Source organism: Geotrypetes seraphini, chromosome 1 (genome assembly GCF_902459505.1).
Source record: "Geotrypetes seraphini chromosome 1, aGeoSer1.1, whole genome shotgun sequence".
Lineage (NCBI taxonomy): Eukaryota > Metazoa > Chordata > Amphibia > Gymnophiona > Dermophiidae > Geotrypetes > Geotrypetes seraphini.
In genome coordinates this window covers 34,534,807-34,549,287 of record NC_047084.1, presented here as the reverse complement: position 1 = coordinate 34,549,287, position 14,481 = coordinate 34,534,807, and the positions used below count along the sequence as shown (strand labels likewise).

At 42.3% G+C, this 14,481-nt stretch overlaps 1 protein-coding gene across 1 annotated transcript in view; it reads left to right on the top strand.

Moving 5' to 3' along the window:
• Positions 1 to 6,639: 6,639 nt before the first annotated feature.
• The window catches only part of MTX3 (metaxin 3), a 102,898-nt gene continuing 95,056 nt past the window's right edge, over positions 6,640 to 14,481 (top strand). The window contains exon 1 of the mRNA XM_033929205.1: positions 6,640 to 6,823. Within this exon, the coding sequence (XP_033785096.1) occupies positions 6,755 to 6,823 (69 nt within the window). The 5' untranslated portion in view covers positions 6,640 to 6,754. The remainder of the gene's footprint in view (positions 6,824 to 14,481) is intronic.

Genomic DNA, 14,481 nt, shown 5'->3' with positions numbered 1-14,481 from the left:
ATTTGGGAATCATTAAAAACTGTTTTAAAGGGAGAGTTGATTTCTATAGCTTCTTACAAGAAAAAGATCTGAGAAAAGGAAGAAAAAAGACTAAGAGAAAAACTAATAGGACTAGTAATACAACATAAGAAGGGGCTGGAGGGAGGGGGGACAGATTAGGATGCAAATAAAAGAGACTCGTATCACCTTATGAAAAATGGAAGATGAAGCCATTCAATTTAACTTAGAACGCCTTAGACTTAAACATTATGAATCTGGAAATCAGGCAGGAAAATTATTAGCACATCGTATTAAAGCACAATATTTGCAATATAATATTACATGTATACGATCGGAATAGGAGGAGAACAGAAGGAGATTCATGATAGATTGTGGAATTCTATAAGAAATTATATACATCAGAATATCAGGGACAGGAAACATCCTTGTTACAATATTTGTCTCAGTTAGAATTAAATAAGCTTCAAGAATCAGAGATTCAAAGATTAAATGAAGATATAACAGAGGATGAGATATGAGGAGTAATACATCATATCAAGTTAGGCAAATCCCCAGTGATGGATGGCTTCACAGGATTGTTTTATAAAAAGTTTATATCCTATATAACCCCTCTTTTAGCAAAATTATTCAACAACTTAAAAGACAGAGAACAACTGCCATATTATATGAGATTAGTGGGTATTACAATATTACCTAAAGCAGGAAAAGATAATACATTTTGTGCTAGTTATAGACCCATTTCTTTGTTAGGAATAGATACAAAAATTATGGCCAGAGTTCTTGCTAATAGACTGTCATCATATATGCCATCACTTATTCACCTGGACCAGGTTGGGTTTATTACTGGGAGGCAGGCATCTGATGGTATTAGGAAAGTGTTAAATTTGATATGGAAGGCTAAAAAGGATAGAACAGGATGGGTGGCAGTTTCGGTCAATGCCGAAAAAGCATTCGATCGAGTTGATTGGAGGTTTATGGATGCAGTCTTGGGACATTTGAGGTTTGGGAAAAGGTTTAGGGATTGGATATTTACATTATACAATAGCTCATTAGCTTGTGTCAAAGTAAATGAAGTTTATTCTAATACATTTGAACTTCAAAGAGGGACAAGGCAGGGATGTCCGTTATCCCCTTTGATTTTTGCATTAGCTATTGAGCCTCTAGCTCAGAAAATTAGACAATCCCGACAAGTAAAAGGCTTAAGGGTGGCAGATGAAGAACAAAAGCTGTCTTTGTTTGCAGATGATATATTGGCTATTGTTGAAGCATCTGAGAAAACTTTAACTATCCTTAAGGATATTATGGATGAATATGGCCAATTATCAGGATTTAAAGCTAATTTAAACAAAATGGAAGTGATGAATATTTCAACATCGAAGCAGAGGATTACAGAATTACAGAGATTAGTGCCTCTGAGATGGGTAAAGGGCTCTATGCGATACTTGGGGATAACTTTGGAAGCTGATTGGACACTTCTGTTTCAGCAAAATTATATATCACTAGCACTGGATATTCAGAAAGACTTAGAAAGGTGGAATAAGTTGTTTATCTCAAGGTTAGGCCGAATAGAAGTTGTAAGGATGATGGTCCTTCCTAGATTTCTTTATCTATTCAAGTATTGCCAATAGAAATCCCAAAACAGTTTTTCTTAAAATTGAATAATATGATATTGAGATTTATATGTGGAGGAAAGCATCCGAGGGTAGGAAGACAGGCAATGTTTAAGTCTAAGGAGGAAGGAGGATTAGGTCTACCTTTTTTGGAGAATTATTATAAAACGGCACAGATGAATGGCATTCATTCCCATCTAAGCTTTGGGTGAGGGTAAAGCAAGCAATGATAGATGGGAGATAAGGAATCAAGGATTTGAAATACCTACCATGGGTAGAAGGAAAAGACATGGAGGGGCATAATCGAAAGTCCATTTGCGTCCAACTCACAAGTCATCCAAAGTAAAAAAACAGCTTAAGACACATTTTTTGAAAAATATGTCCAAAATTTTTTTCGTTACAAAAATCATCTAATTATACATCCTGCTGATCTGATCGTCCAAGTTGCTAAAGCGTCCATCTTTATACCACATTTCTGCCCTGTTGGACGTGGGAGGGGTCTGCAAAGTGATGGACTGAACACCGAGACATGGCACCTAAATAGTGGGGTACCTTACAGGGCACTGCTGTGAACTTCACAAAAAGGGTGCCATGTCTTCATCTCACTATAGCTCCCTTATAGATTATGGTGAGCCCCCCCAAACCACCTCTAAAATCCCCTAGACCCACCTATCTACCACCCCAATAGCCCTTATGGCTGCAGGAGCCACTTATATGCCAGTACAAAAGGGTTTTGGGGGTGTATAGGGCAGTGCACATGTTTAAGTACCAATGCAATGATAACAGGGACTTATGGGCATGGGTTCTCCTCTCCATGGGTCCCTAGCCCACCTCCAAGATGACTTAAGCTGCCTCTGTGCTGGACGACTAGGCTTTCCTATGCCAGGCGGCCAGGTGATGATGGTCTGGAGGCTGAATTTTAAAGTTGTGATTAATATTTTTATGGGGGGGGGGGTCGGTGATCACTGGGGCAGTGTGTGGGGGTCTGTTATATGTATTTGCAGTGCTTATCTGGTAACTTTAGGTGGATTTTTGGGACTTAGACCATGTTTTATATGGTCTAAGTCACAACGTCCAAGTTCCGTCGATCATGGGCTGTATAACTTTCGCTTATACATGCTGTACAACTAAGTCTAACCGGCCCACGTCCCGCCCAACTCCCGCCCTCGACACTCCTCATGAAATGCCCCGTTTAGCTTTGGTTGTTCAGCAGCACTATGAAGGCCTAGGTCACTTAGAAATACGTCCAAAATCCGTTTTTATTATCGGCACTTGGATGTATTTGGGAAATGTTCATCGAAGTGCTGACTTAGGCTGGTTTTTGGACGTTTTTCTCTTTCGATTATGAGCCCCTTAATAAATATAAAAAATCCTTTTAGTAAATGCGGATGAAAACTGGAAAAAGTACAAACAACATCAAAGCAAGTGCCATAAGGCGGTAAGAGGAGTCAAGAGACTACAAAGAAAAAATAGCCAAGGAGGCCAAAAACTTTAAGTCGTTCTTTCGATATATTAAGGGGAACAACCTGCGAAGGAAGCAGTGGGGCTGTTAGATGATCAGGGAATAAAGGGAGTACTAAAGGAGTACAAAGCCATCGCCGACAAACTGAACACGTTTTTGGCGTCTGTATTTACTGAGGAGGATATATATCCAATATACCGGAAGCCGACAGACTAGATGCAGGAAATGAAGACGGGAAACTGACAGGGACGATGGTCAGTCTAGAGGAGGTATGCAGACAGATTGATAGACTTAAAAACAATAAATCCCTGGGACCGGACGGCATCCACCAGAGAGTAATCAAGGAACTGAAAGGGGTTATAGCTGAACTGCTCCAACTAATAGCAAATCTGTCGATCAAATCAGGAAAGATTCCGGAAGACTGGAAGCTGGTGAATGTTATGCTGATCTTCAAGAAAAGTTTGAAGGGAGATCCGGGAAACTACAGACTGATGAGTCTGACTTTGGTACCGGGAAAGATGATAGAGGCGTTGATAAAGGACTGCATCATCGATCACCTTGACGGACACAAACTGATGAGGATCAGCCAGCACGGCTTTAGCAAAGGAAGATCTCGCTTGACAAACTTACTGCACTTCTTCGAAGGAGTAAATAGGCAGATAGACAAGGGTGACCCGGTCGACATTGTACATGTAGATTCAAAAGGCATTTGACAAGGTTCCGCATGAACGTCTACTTTGAAAAATTGTGAGCCATGGAATCGAGGGTGATATGCTCATGTGGATTAAAAACTGGTTGGCAGATAGGAAACAGAGTTGGGGTGAATGGACAATACTCGGACTGGAAAAGCGTCACGAGTGGAGTGCCGCAGGGTTCAGTGCTCGGACCTGTGCTCTTCAACATATTTATAAAAGACCTAGAAATTGGCACGACGAGTGAGCTGATTAAATTTGCAGACGATACATAGTTATTCAGAGTAGTGAGGACACAGAAGGACTGCGAAGACCTACAAAGAGACATAAATATACTTGAAGAATGAGCCGCGAAATGGCAAATGAGGTTCAACGTGGATAAGTGGAAGGTGATGCATGTTGGTAAGCAAAATCATATGCACGAATACAGGATGTCCAGTGCTATACTCGGAGAGAGCCCCCAGGAAAGACTTGGGAGTACTTGTAGACAAGTCAATGAAACCGTCTGCGCAATGCATGGCGGTGGCGAAAAGGGCGAACAGAATGCTAGGAATGATTAAGAAGGGGATCACGAACAGATATGAAAAGGTTATCATGCCGTTATACCAGGCCATGGTACGCCCCCACTTGGAATACTGCATCCAACACTGGCCACCATACATTAAAAAGGACATAGTACTACTCGAAAAGGTCCAGAGAAGAGCAACAAAAATGGTTAAGGGATTGGGGAGTTGCCATACAACGATAAGCTAGAGAAACTGGGCCTCTTCTACGTTGAAAAGAGAAGATTGAGAGGAGACATGATCAAAACATTCAAGATATTGAAGGGAATTGACTTAGTAGAGACAGAGAGATTGTTCACTCTCTCCAAGGTGAAGAGAACAAGCGTAAGGAAGTTCTTCTTCACCCAGAGAGTGGTGGAGGTCTGGAACGCTCTCCCGGAGGCTGTTATAAGGGAAAGCACCCTTCAGGAATTCAAGACAAGGTTGGATAAGTTCCTACTGGAACAGAACATACGCAAGTGAGGCTAGACTCAAATAGGGCATGGTCTTTGACCTAAGGGCTGCCGCGTGAGTGGACTGCTGGGCACAATGGACCACTGGTCTGACCCAGCAGCGGCAAATCTTATGTTCTCTAAGATAAGTCAGGAGCAGGGATCTCAAAGTCCCTCCTTGAGGGCCTCAATCCAGTCGGGTTTTCAGGATTTCTCCAATGAATATGCAAGAGATCTATGTGCATGCACTGCTTTCAATGCATATTCATTGGGAAATCCTGAAAACCCGACTGGATTGCGGCCCTCAAGGAGGGACTTTGAGATCCCTGGTCAGGAGCAAGTTCTATAACTGGGGTGTGGTGATTGAAAAGATCTCATTACATCTGGTGCTGATGATTTTTAAAGAGGGTACTAAAAGGAGATCTAGATACCTAGGATACTTGGGCCAATCCGTGGCCACAAGGATCACCCTCCCTGAGATGCTATGCAACGGACCACCCAGCGTATCAGGGGCCATGGAGGAAACACATTTAGCAGTCCAAACTTTGGCTATGGTTGCACTTCTGGTCTCGCATCTTTGGCTGAAAAATCTAGGAGCTTTCTTGTTGTGTGCCGTTGTCATCAGATTGAATGTCAGATGCTCCGAACATCAAACAATGTATTGGAATGCTCACAGGGCCAACGACCACTGTCCCAGGTCCAATGTCTATTTGCTAAGTTAGTCCACTTGCACATTGTTCACTGTGGCTACATGTGCAGTTTTTATGGCCAGCAGGTGATTTTCTGCTCAAACTATTGTGAAATAAAAATAAATAAACAAAGCAGATCAGAAGACACCTTTCATACTAGCCTGCATAAAGAGAAACTGAAGGGGGCAGCAGACTCCTGGGAGGAGGTGGTTTCAAAAGCTGTGATTGACATTTTCTCCAGTACTCTCATGAGAGTATACCATTCCTAGCACTGGAAATGTTATATTTAATTTATTGATTAGAATGTTGGTTTTTAAATGCGTTAAGACATGGCTGAGGCCCCGAAAAAAACCTCACTCACTAGCCTTCAATGTCATGCATAGCAGCGATAACTGTCTAGCTCAGGGGTGTCAAAGTCCCTCCTCGAGGGCCACAATCCAGTCGGGTTTTCAGGATTTCCCCAATGAATATGTATGATATCTATTTGCATGCACTGCTTTCATTGTATGCTAATAGATCTCATGCATATTCATTGGGGAGATCCTGAAAACCCGACTGGATTGCGGCCCTCGAGGAGGGACTTTGACACCCCTGGTCTAGCTTTGGGATAGGCCAGGGGTAGGCAATTCTGGTCCTCAAGAGCCAGAGCCAGGTCAGGTTTTCAGGATATCCACAATGAATATGTATGAGATGGATTTGCATGCACTGCCTCCTTCAGATGCAAATCTATCTCATGCATATTTATTGTGGATATCCTGAAAACCTGACCTGGCTCCAGCTCTCCAGGACCGGAATTGCCTACCCCTGGGATAGACCATTCTTTGGATTGTCTATCGTCATTATCTTTAGGATACCCATATGTAGCGTTTCCAGCAATCAACACTGCTTAGGATCAAACGGAACACCATTGTATCTGGCTTATAAATAAGTTTATGAATATCATGGCGAATATGTGTGTGTGTCTCCGTGTGCGCCGAAGATGAGCCAATCAGAGAGCGGGAATTCCAGCGCGGGTTCCCTCTCAGAAGGCTCGTGCTGGACCTGGGAAAATCAAATCCTGCTCTGCCGATCCGCTCCACAGACACTATAAACATAACTAGAGCGGCTGATGGCGGAGCACAGCGTAAGAGCCCCAATTCCTTCACGTCTGGAGGAGTGACGGCGAAATCTCTCCCCCCCCCCCCCCCATTTCTTGTTTTGTAGCCGGCAAAGACTGGATCACGCACAGAAAGGAAGTAGGAGAAGAAAAAAAAAAAGAACTACTTCCGACTCGAAGCAGAGTGGAGGATTTCGCTGTACCGTTTCCCATGGAGCTGAGTTACTGGGGCGGAGACTGGGGACTCCCCTCGGTGCACCCCGAGTCCCTCGTTGTCATGGTAATGGGGAGAGGAAGGGGGAGTTGGCACCCCGCAAACGGGCAGCTTAGCTTAGCGTGTGGCGTTTACAGGGGAAAGGAAGTGACTTGTTTAATGTCCCACCTGAGGTCAGGTGGGAAGCGATTCATTTTTACTTTTTTTTTTCTTCAAGGTGGCTGAATAATGGATAGATTGTTTTCCACTACAAGGAACGAATTTCTCCATTTTGTGCTTTCCCTTTCGCTTGGGATTTATTATTTTGTAACTTCTACCTATGCCCGTTCACAAGATACTCAGATTCACCCCTAGCTTCCATGGCTCTTGCCAAAGGGTAGTGCAGTTGAGAAAGAAGTGAGATTTGAATCCGCAAGTTCCTGATTTTCTTAGCTTGTTGATGTAACCATTACTTAATGCTGACGTGTATTGTTATGATTATAGTTGTCAGGTGGTCAACATCGTGAGTGGCAGGCAGTAGCAGTACTGTACAAATCTGCAAGCCCCCGCATGAGAGTTTAAAACAGAAAACTTGCTCAGCCTGTTTTGATGACTCTGTATCACTATGTCTCACTAGGTACAGAATAGTCTTTGTTAATATTTTTGTACTTGCCGTTTCATGCCATAGTCGGTTCAGATGAAAGACTAACAAGCAAAATATGGGTAGGGACCTCCAGGGCTGGCGTTGAAGGGGAGGGAGTGCAAATGGAGACCCTCATGTTACAAGAAGCCCAAAGCCTGCCCACAGTTGAAGGAGGCACAGCCTGCTGGCAGATTTCGGGACCCTCCTTCCAAATTTCTCCTCTGGGCTCCAAGCAAGTCTTAACAATTGCTCAGAGCAGTGACGATCTGCCTCATGAGTTAGGAGAGAAGGCTATAAGTGGGCCCTCTCCTTTCCTGGGCCTCCTGAGCAGAAGATGTTGTCATCTCTAAGGCTGTAGTTTGTTCAAAGGCAGAGTAATCCTAGGTGAGAGTGAATTTTTCAAACCCTGAAAGTTGGACTTGGGAGCGTCTTTGGACGTCGTGTACCTGGACTTCAGTAAAGCTTTTGACAGTGTCCCACACCGCAGGCTGCTAAGCAAGATGGAGTCGATGGGGTTAGGAGAGACACTAACTGCATGGGTCAATGATTGGCTGAGTGGCAGACTTCAGAGGGAGGTGGTTAATGGTACCCTCTCTAAAACATCGGAGGTGACCAGTGGAGTGCCGCAGGGCTCGGTCCTGGGTCCACTCCTTTTCAACATATTCATAGGGGATCTGACTCAAGGGCTTCAAGGTAAAATAACACTATTCGCCGATGACGCCAAACTATGTAATATAGTAAGTGAATGCAGTTTACAGAATTATATGGCGCAGGACCTGCTTACATTGGAAAGTTGGTCCTCAACCTGGCAGCTAGGCTTCAATGCTAAGAAATGTAAGGTCATGCACCTCGGAAGCGGAAATCCATGCAGGACGTACTTCTTGAACGGAGAAACTTTAACTAGGACTTCAGCAGAACAAGATTTAGGAGTAATCATCAGTGCAGACATGAAAACTGCCAATCAAGTGGAGAAGGCTTCATCTAAGGCAAGGCAGATATTGGGTTGTATCAATAGAAGTTTCGTCAGCCGAAAGCCTGAAGTCATAAAGCCGTTGTACAGGGCCATGGTGAGACCTTATCTGGAGTACTGTGTGCAATTCTGGAGGCCACATTACAGTAAAGATGTGCGCAGAATTGAATCGGTTCAACGGACGGCCACCAGGATGATCTCGGGGCTCAAGGGTCTCTCGTACGAAGAGAGACTGAACAAATTGCAGCTCTACACTCTTGAGGAACGTAGGGAGAGGGGAGACATGATCGAAACATTTAAGTACCTCACGGGACGTGTCGAAGTGGAAGATGATATTTTCTTTCTCAAGGGACCCTCGGCCACAAGAGGGCACCCGCTCAAACTCAGGGGCGGAAAATTTCATGGCGACACCAGAAAATATTTCTTCACAGAGAGAGTGGTTGATCATTGGAACAAGCTTCCAGTGCAGGTGATCGAGGCAGACAGCGTGCCAAACTTTAAGAATAAATGGGATACCCATGTGGGATCCCTACGAGGGTCAAGATAAGGAAATTGGGTCATTAGGGCATAGACAGGGGGTGGGTAAGCAGAGTGGGCAGACTTGATGGGCTGTAGTCCTTTTCTGCCATCATCTTCTATGTTTCTATATTATTCCCACATTATGGGAATGTACCTTGACTTTTAACAAAATTTCGAATAACCAGTGAATCTGAGGAAACAAATCACCATTGACATGAGATTTTATTTTTGCTACCGATAGTATCAAAAGGCATGATTGCCACGACATGCCCTCTTTCAAAGACTTTCCTAAACTGGATTTCTGTGATGGGGAAGAAATTAGGAACATGTCTTATTAAACATTGTAATTTTTTGTCTGTAAAGAGAGAAACTCTCAATGACCTCTTGGTATTTCACTGACTAAAATTGTACTTTATTACCTTTTCATTGTTTGCAAGCATAAGAGTAAGTGGCAATGCAATTGAAGTGTTATGACTTAAGACTTTTTTCCCATTTTCTATGCAGGGGAACAAATATGTAGTTGGAGTTAACTATGTGCACTAATGTAGTTAACATATTATTTCACCAGAGGTCCAATTTTATGCAGTGAGACTTAGCTTAGTGCACATAGCCCATGGGCTACATGGCACTTAGCGCATGCTAAGCTTTAATAAAAAGAGCCCAATGTGTGGCAGCGGTGTTAGTGTGCACTAATGCAGTAGCACATGTTAGTAACTCTAGCTGTTAGACTAGGACCTTAGAAAGCAAAAATAAAAAAAAAAATTTAAATGAGAGATGGGGGTCTTGGAATTTATTTATTTATGCCCCCCCCCTTTTTTTTTTTTTTTTTTTTTTTACAAAACCGCGTTAGTGGTTTTTAGCGCAGGCTGGCAGGCCGAATACTCTGTGCTGTCAAGAGCAGAGCATTCAGTGCGCTGGCCTGTGCTAAAAACCGCTATAGTTGGATGTTATCAGCAAAGGAATGAATTTGGATTTGGTATTTGTAGAATGTAGAGGTTAAACATGAGGGAATAGTAGAAGCCCTTGTGGCACACCACGTTTGACTGGTTTTAGCTTTGTTAGGGTAGTGTCCAGTAGTACACATTGGGATCTATTGTTTAGGAAATATATGAACCAGAGTAGTACCGTGTCTCGGGTGCCAAGCTCTGTGAGTCGTGTGGTGAGGAGAGGGTGGTCAATGGGGTTGAAGGCTCTGCTAAGATCTAATAGCACCAATAGGACATCGTTTCCTTTATTCATGAGTTTCCAGTGGTCATTGATGATATCAAGAAGGACAGTTTCAGTACTATGAAATTTCCTAAATCCAGACTCAAAGGTGGATAGGGCTTTCTGGTTGTCAGTGAAGGAGTGTAGTTGAGTACCGTTTTTTCCAGCATCATTGAAGTAAATGGTAGATTTTGGGACAGGCTTAATTTGCTGGGCATGCCTGGGTTGAGAGTAGAGTTTTTAAAAAAGTGATCTGATGATTGCTGATTTCCAGATTGTAGGGACTGAGCCTGTTTGTAAAGAGGTGCTGATAAGTGGAAGCATTGAGCATACAAAAGTATCTCACTGCAACTAGGAAGTGTGATAGGAAGGGATCTAGGATGGAGCTGGAAGGGTGAATAGAGTCTAGAATCTTGGTCATCGAATGAGACATTTTCAAAATGGGTTAGTGTTTCAGTTGTGGGTTTGAGTTGTGGGTTTGAGTGTTCTATTTGGGTAGTAGGGGATTGGTGTTTGTGACAGTGTCAAAATGAGATCGTATTCTGTCTATTTTTGTCAGCAAAGAAGTCGGAGAGTGCTTTGCTGTCAAGGTTGGTGTTTAGGATTTTGTTGTCTCCTTGTGATGCTGTGAATATCTTTTTAGTTAGTGGTGTAAAAAGTTTTTTTGATCTATTGGAGGTCTTTAGTAGTTGTTGGGAGCAGTAGGCCTTTTTGTCGTTGAGAGTAGCTTGTTTGTATTTTTTGTGAAGTTTCTTCCAGTTGCATTTGTCACCATTTGGCCTAAATTTGTACCATTCCCTTTCTGCTTTTCGTAGTTATTCTTTATTCAAAGTATTTGATTAAACGCTTATCCAGCAGTACAAAGCGTTGAACAAATTTTAAAAATTACAGAAAGACAGACGTGTTTGCAATATAAAACATATATATATTAAATTATTGGACAAACCTAGACTAAACAAACAAACTCAAATCTTTGAAACAATAGGAAAGGGGGCAGAAATGCAATTTTTATAAAAAGAAGATATAAAAGGAAAGTACAATAGGAAAAGGGAAATAAAATAAAATAAAAAAATTAAGAAATTAGTTGAATGGGAATAAAAAACATTTGAATTTGTTAAGGCAGGTAGATAACTCATAAGCAATTATATGCATCCTTAAAGAGAAAAGACTTTAAACTGCTCTTAAATTTCTGCAAGTTACATTCTGCTCTTAAATATAAAGGAAGAGAGTTCCAGATCAAAGGGGCAGTTACTGAAAAAATAAGGGTGCGACGAGTGCCAATTATCTTCAGAGATGGGACATTGAGGGTATGCTGGGATGCTGATCTTAAGGCTCTAGGGGGATCATAAGGGATCAAGAGTCTGTCCATAAATGCCGGGGAGTTTGTTTGTAGAGTTTTAAAAGTCAAAAGGGCGATTTTATATATTATTCTGTGTAAAACGGGCAACCAATGTGCTTTTTGTAATAGTGGTAATAAGGTTGTCAGTTAACCATGGGGCGGAGAGATTGTGGGGGTAATATTTGACTTCGGTGTGCCAGGCCATGGGTTTGAATTTAATCTTCTTACTAGGTTGGAAAGGCCTGAAGAGAGAGATCCCGTAGGTTGATTGAGTTGCTGTAAATTTTCTTATGTTGGGGTTGTTTTATAGTTGGCAGTTGATTCACTGTGTAGATGTGGTTGAATATGATTAGATGGTGGTCATACCAGAGTACTGGTTTGATGGAACAGTTAGGAGTTATTGTGTGGGTAGATGAATCTTTCTGGATGAAGATTAGGTCTAGGACATGGCCCACTGAGTAAGACTATTTAGTGGAATTCTACTGGGGATCCGGTCTCATCTGGGTAGTCTGTGAAATTAAAGTCTCATATGATAGCAGTCTGGTTGTAAGTGATCACCGCTTTACCAAGGATGGATAGCAGGTCATCTAAGACGGTCATAGGGAAGTGGGGAGCTCTGTATATCAGGGCGATGGTAAGATCTCTATGGCCTATTGAGAAAATGAGGCATTCTAGTTTAGTGTGATAGCATATGTTAATGTTGGGTTGAGGTTGAGTTTAATGATGGCATCTCCTCAAGCTAGAGCCTGATAGCTGGCGGGGTGGTAAGGGGGTGGGGGGCAAAGCATTGTTAGAGTGGCTCCATTGTTGTCTTTAAGCCAAGTTTCGGTGATTAGGAAGATGTCCCAGTTATTGTCTGTGATTAGGTGATTAAGAATGGCATTTTTGTTGTTTATTGATCTCGCATTCACGAAGGCTATCTTGAGGCTTTTGGGTACGGATGGAGGTGGGGATAAGCCTAAGATAGTCTATGCGCTGTGTTTTCATTCATATTAAGTACCATGCTCAGCTTATTAACCCAAAATTGACTGCCATTCTACTTCATGTTTTCACATTTTGTAACTGCTGCTCCCAAATAATTTATTTGGGAGTGTATGGTGTAGTGCTGTCCAATTCATGGAAAAAATTTGACGTATTGAATTGATTTTTTGATTCAATTCACTTTTCCTGCCCAATTGGATGTTTTTTGGGGTTTTTTTTTCCAAACAGCCTGGCAGGTTTATTTTTATAGCTTTTTCACCCACCCAACGCCAGTGCTGTGGTGTAAACAAAAAAGACTTTTCCTTTCTCTGTTAGGTCCTAGCTCACGCTCGCTGTCTAAAACTAGCTCTGGCAGGATACACATTTCAAATCTGACATATTGTAATCACAAAACAGACAATAAAATAATTTTTTTCTTTTCTTTTATATATTTATCTTTATTTAACATCAAAGAAGAACACCTTTGAAAAGGAAAAATAACATCCAATAAGGAATGTTATTTTTCCTTTTCAAAGGTGTTCTTTGATTTTAAATAAAGATAAATATATAAAATATTTTTTTTTTAATTATTTTTTTCCACCTTTTGTTTTCTGGTCATTTTATTATTCAAATCATATTGGTCCCAGGCTCAGGTTTCTGTTAGTCTTCAGTTAACTTGCTCACTAGGGTCTCAAGTCCATTTGACATTTTCTTCTTTCTTTCTGAGCAGGTGTTATTTTTAGGCTGGCGTGGGGTTAACGCTTGATTAAAAGTCACGCGCATTAACCCCGCAAGCGCGGCTTGATAAAAGGAGCCCTTAGTTTCACATATAAATTAAAGTGTAAGCAATTATCCTGGATAAATATCCAAATATCAAGAAAATTAATTCCTTCTGTCGAATAATGAATTTGATGTTATTAATTCCTTCTGTCATAGTGAATTTGATGTTATTATCAAATGTGTTTAACCAACAGAAGAATTGCTCTAATTGATCAATAGTTCCTTCCCATAGCATAAATACATCATCGATGTATCTTTTCCATCCTAAGATATATCTGTCCCATTCACTATGATATAAAAAACCTCCTCAAAATTTTTCATGTAAATACATGCTACGGAGGGGGCACAAGTAGTGCCCATGGCTACTAAACAGGAAACTTACCAAACCCTGCCCATAGTTGCCCGGAAATAATGACAATTGCACAAATATTTTCCAATCGGTTATTTTTTTATTAGCTTTGATGTAAGCATCTTTCATTAGGTCCCGGGCAACTAAAGGCAGGGTTTGGTAAGATACCCTGTTCACTGCCCCTTTTATCTTTAAGAATAGCTGTTTTCCATCTGTAAAGAAATTTTCAGTCAATGTTATTTTCAGTAAAGACATCCAAAAATCAGTAGTGCATTGATGTAGTCTGCTCCGAGTATACAATAACTGTTGAGTTATGACATGGAGAGTTGCTGCAAAGTCCCACAATGACTGCGTCTGCCGGTCCACTCCACCCCCCCCCCCCCCCCCCGACATCACTTGCTTCTTCCCAAAGCAGAGCCGGCAGATGCAGTCATTGTGGGACCTTACAGCAGCTCCACGCATCTGCCAGTCCACCCCCTTCTGCATCACTTATTCCGTATGCATTGCTGTCGATGCTGGGGTGGGGTGTTGTCGATCTCCTGGGTGGTAGGGGGCAGCGCTGCCGATCTTTCTGGGGGGTCCAGTGTTCCTGAACAAAAAACAAAACAAAACCTGAGTCCTCTGTTTCTTCAGCGGGTCCCCTGACAACTTCAGGCCCTAGGCATGTGCCTACTGGGCCTACCCATTAATCCGGCCCTGCATGTCTCCTTCCCCTCCACATTATGCAAGATTTCTCCCTCTACCTCCCCTTTCTATCTTTTTGTTGCAGCTCTCCTTCATTTCCTCCGCTCTCCCCCATATGCAGCAGCTTTTCATCCCTCCTAACCCCCTGTATAGCAGCTTTCCATCTCTCCCTCCCATCCCTCTGTGCAGTAATTTTCCATCCCTCTCTCCTATCCCCCTGTGCAGCACTTCCTGGTCGACCCCTCCCACCCACTGTGAGACTTCAACTTTCAGGCCTCCTAAAGCAGCAGCGGCA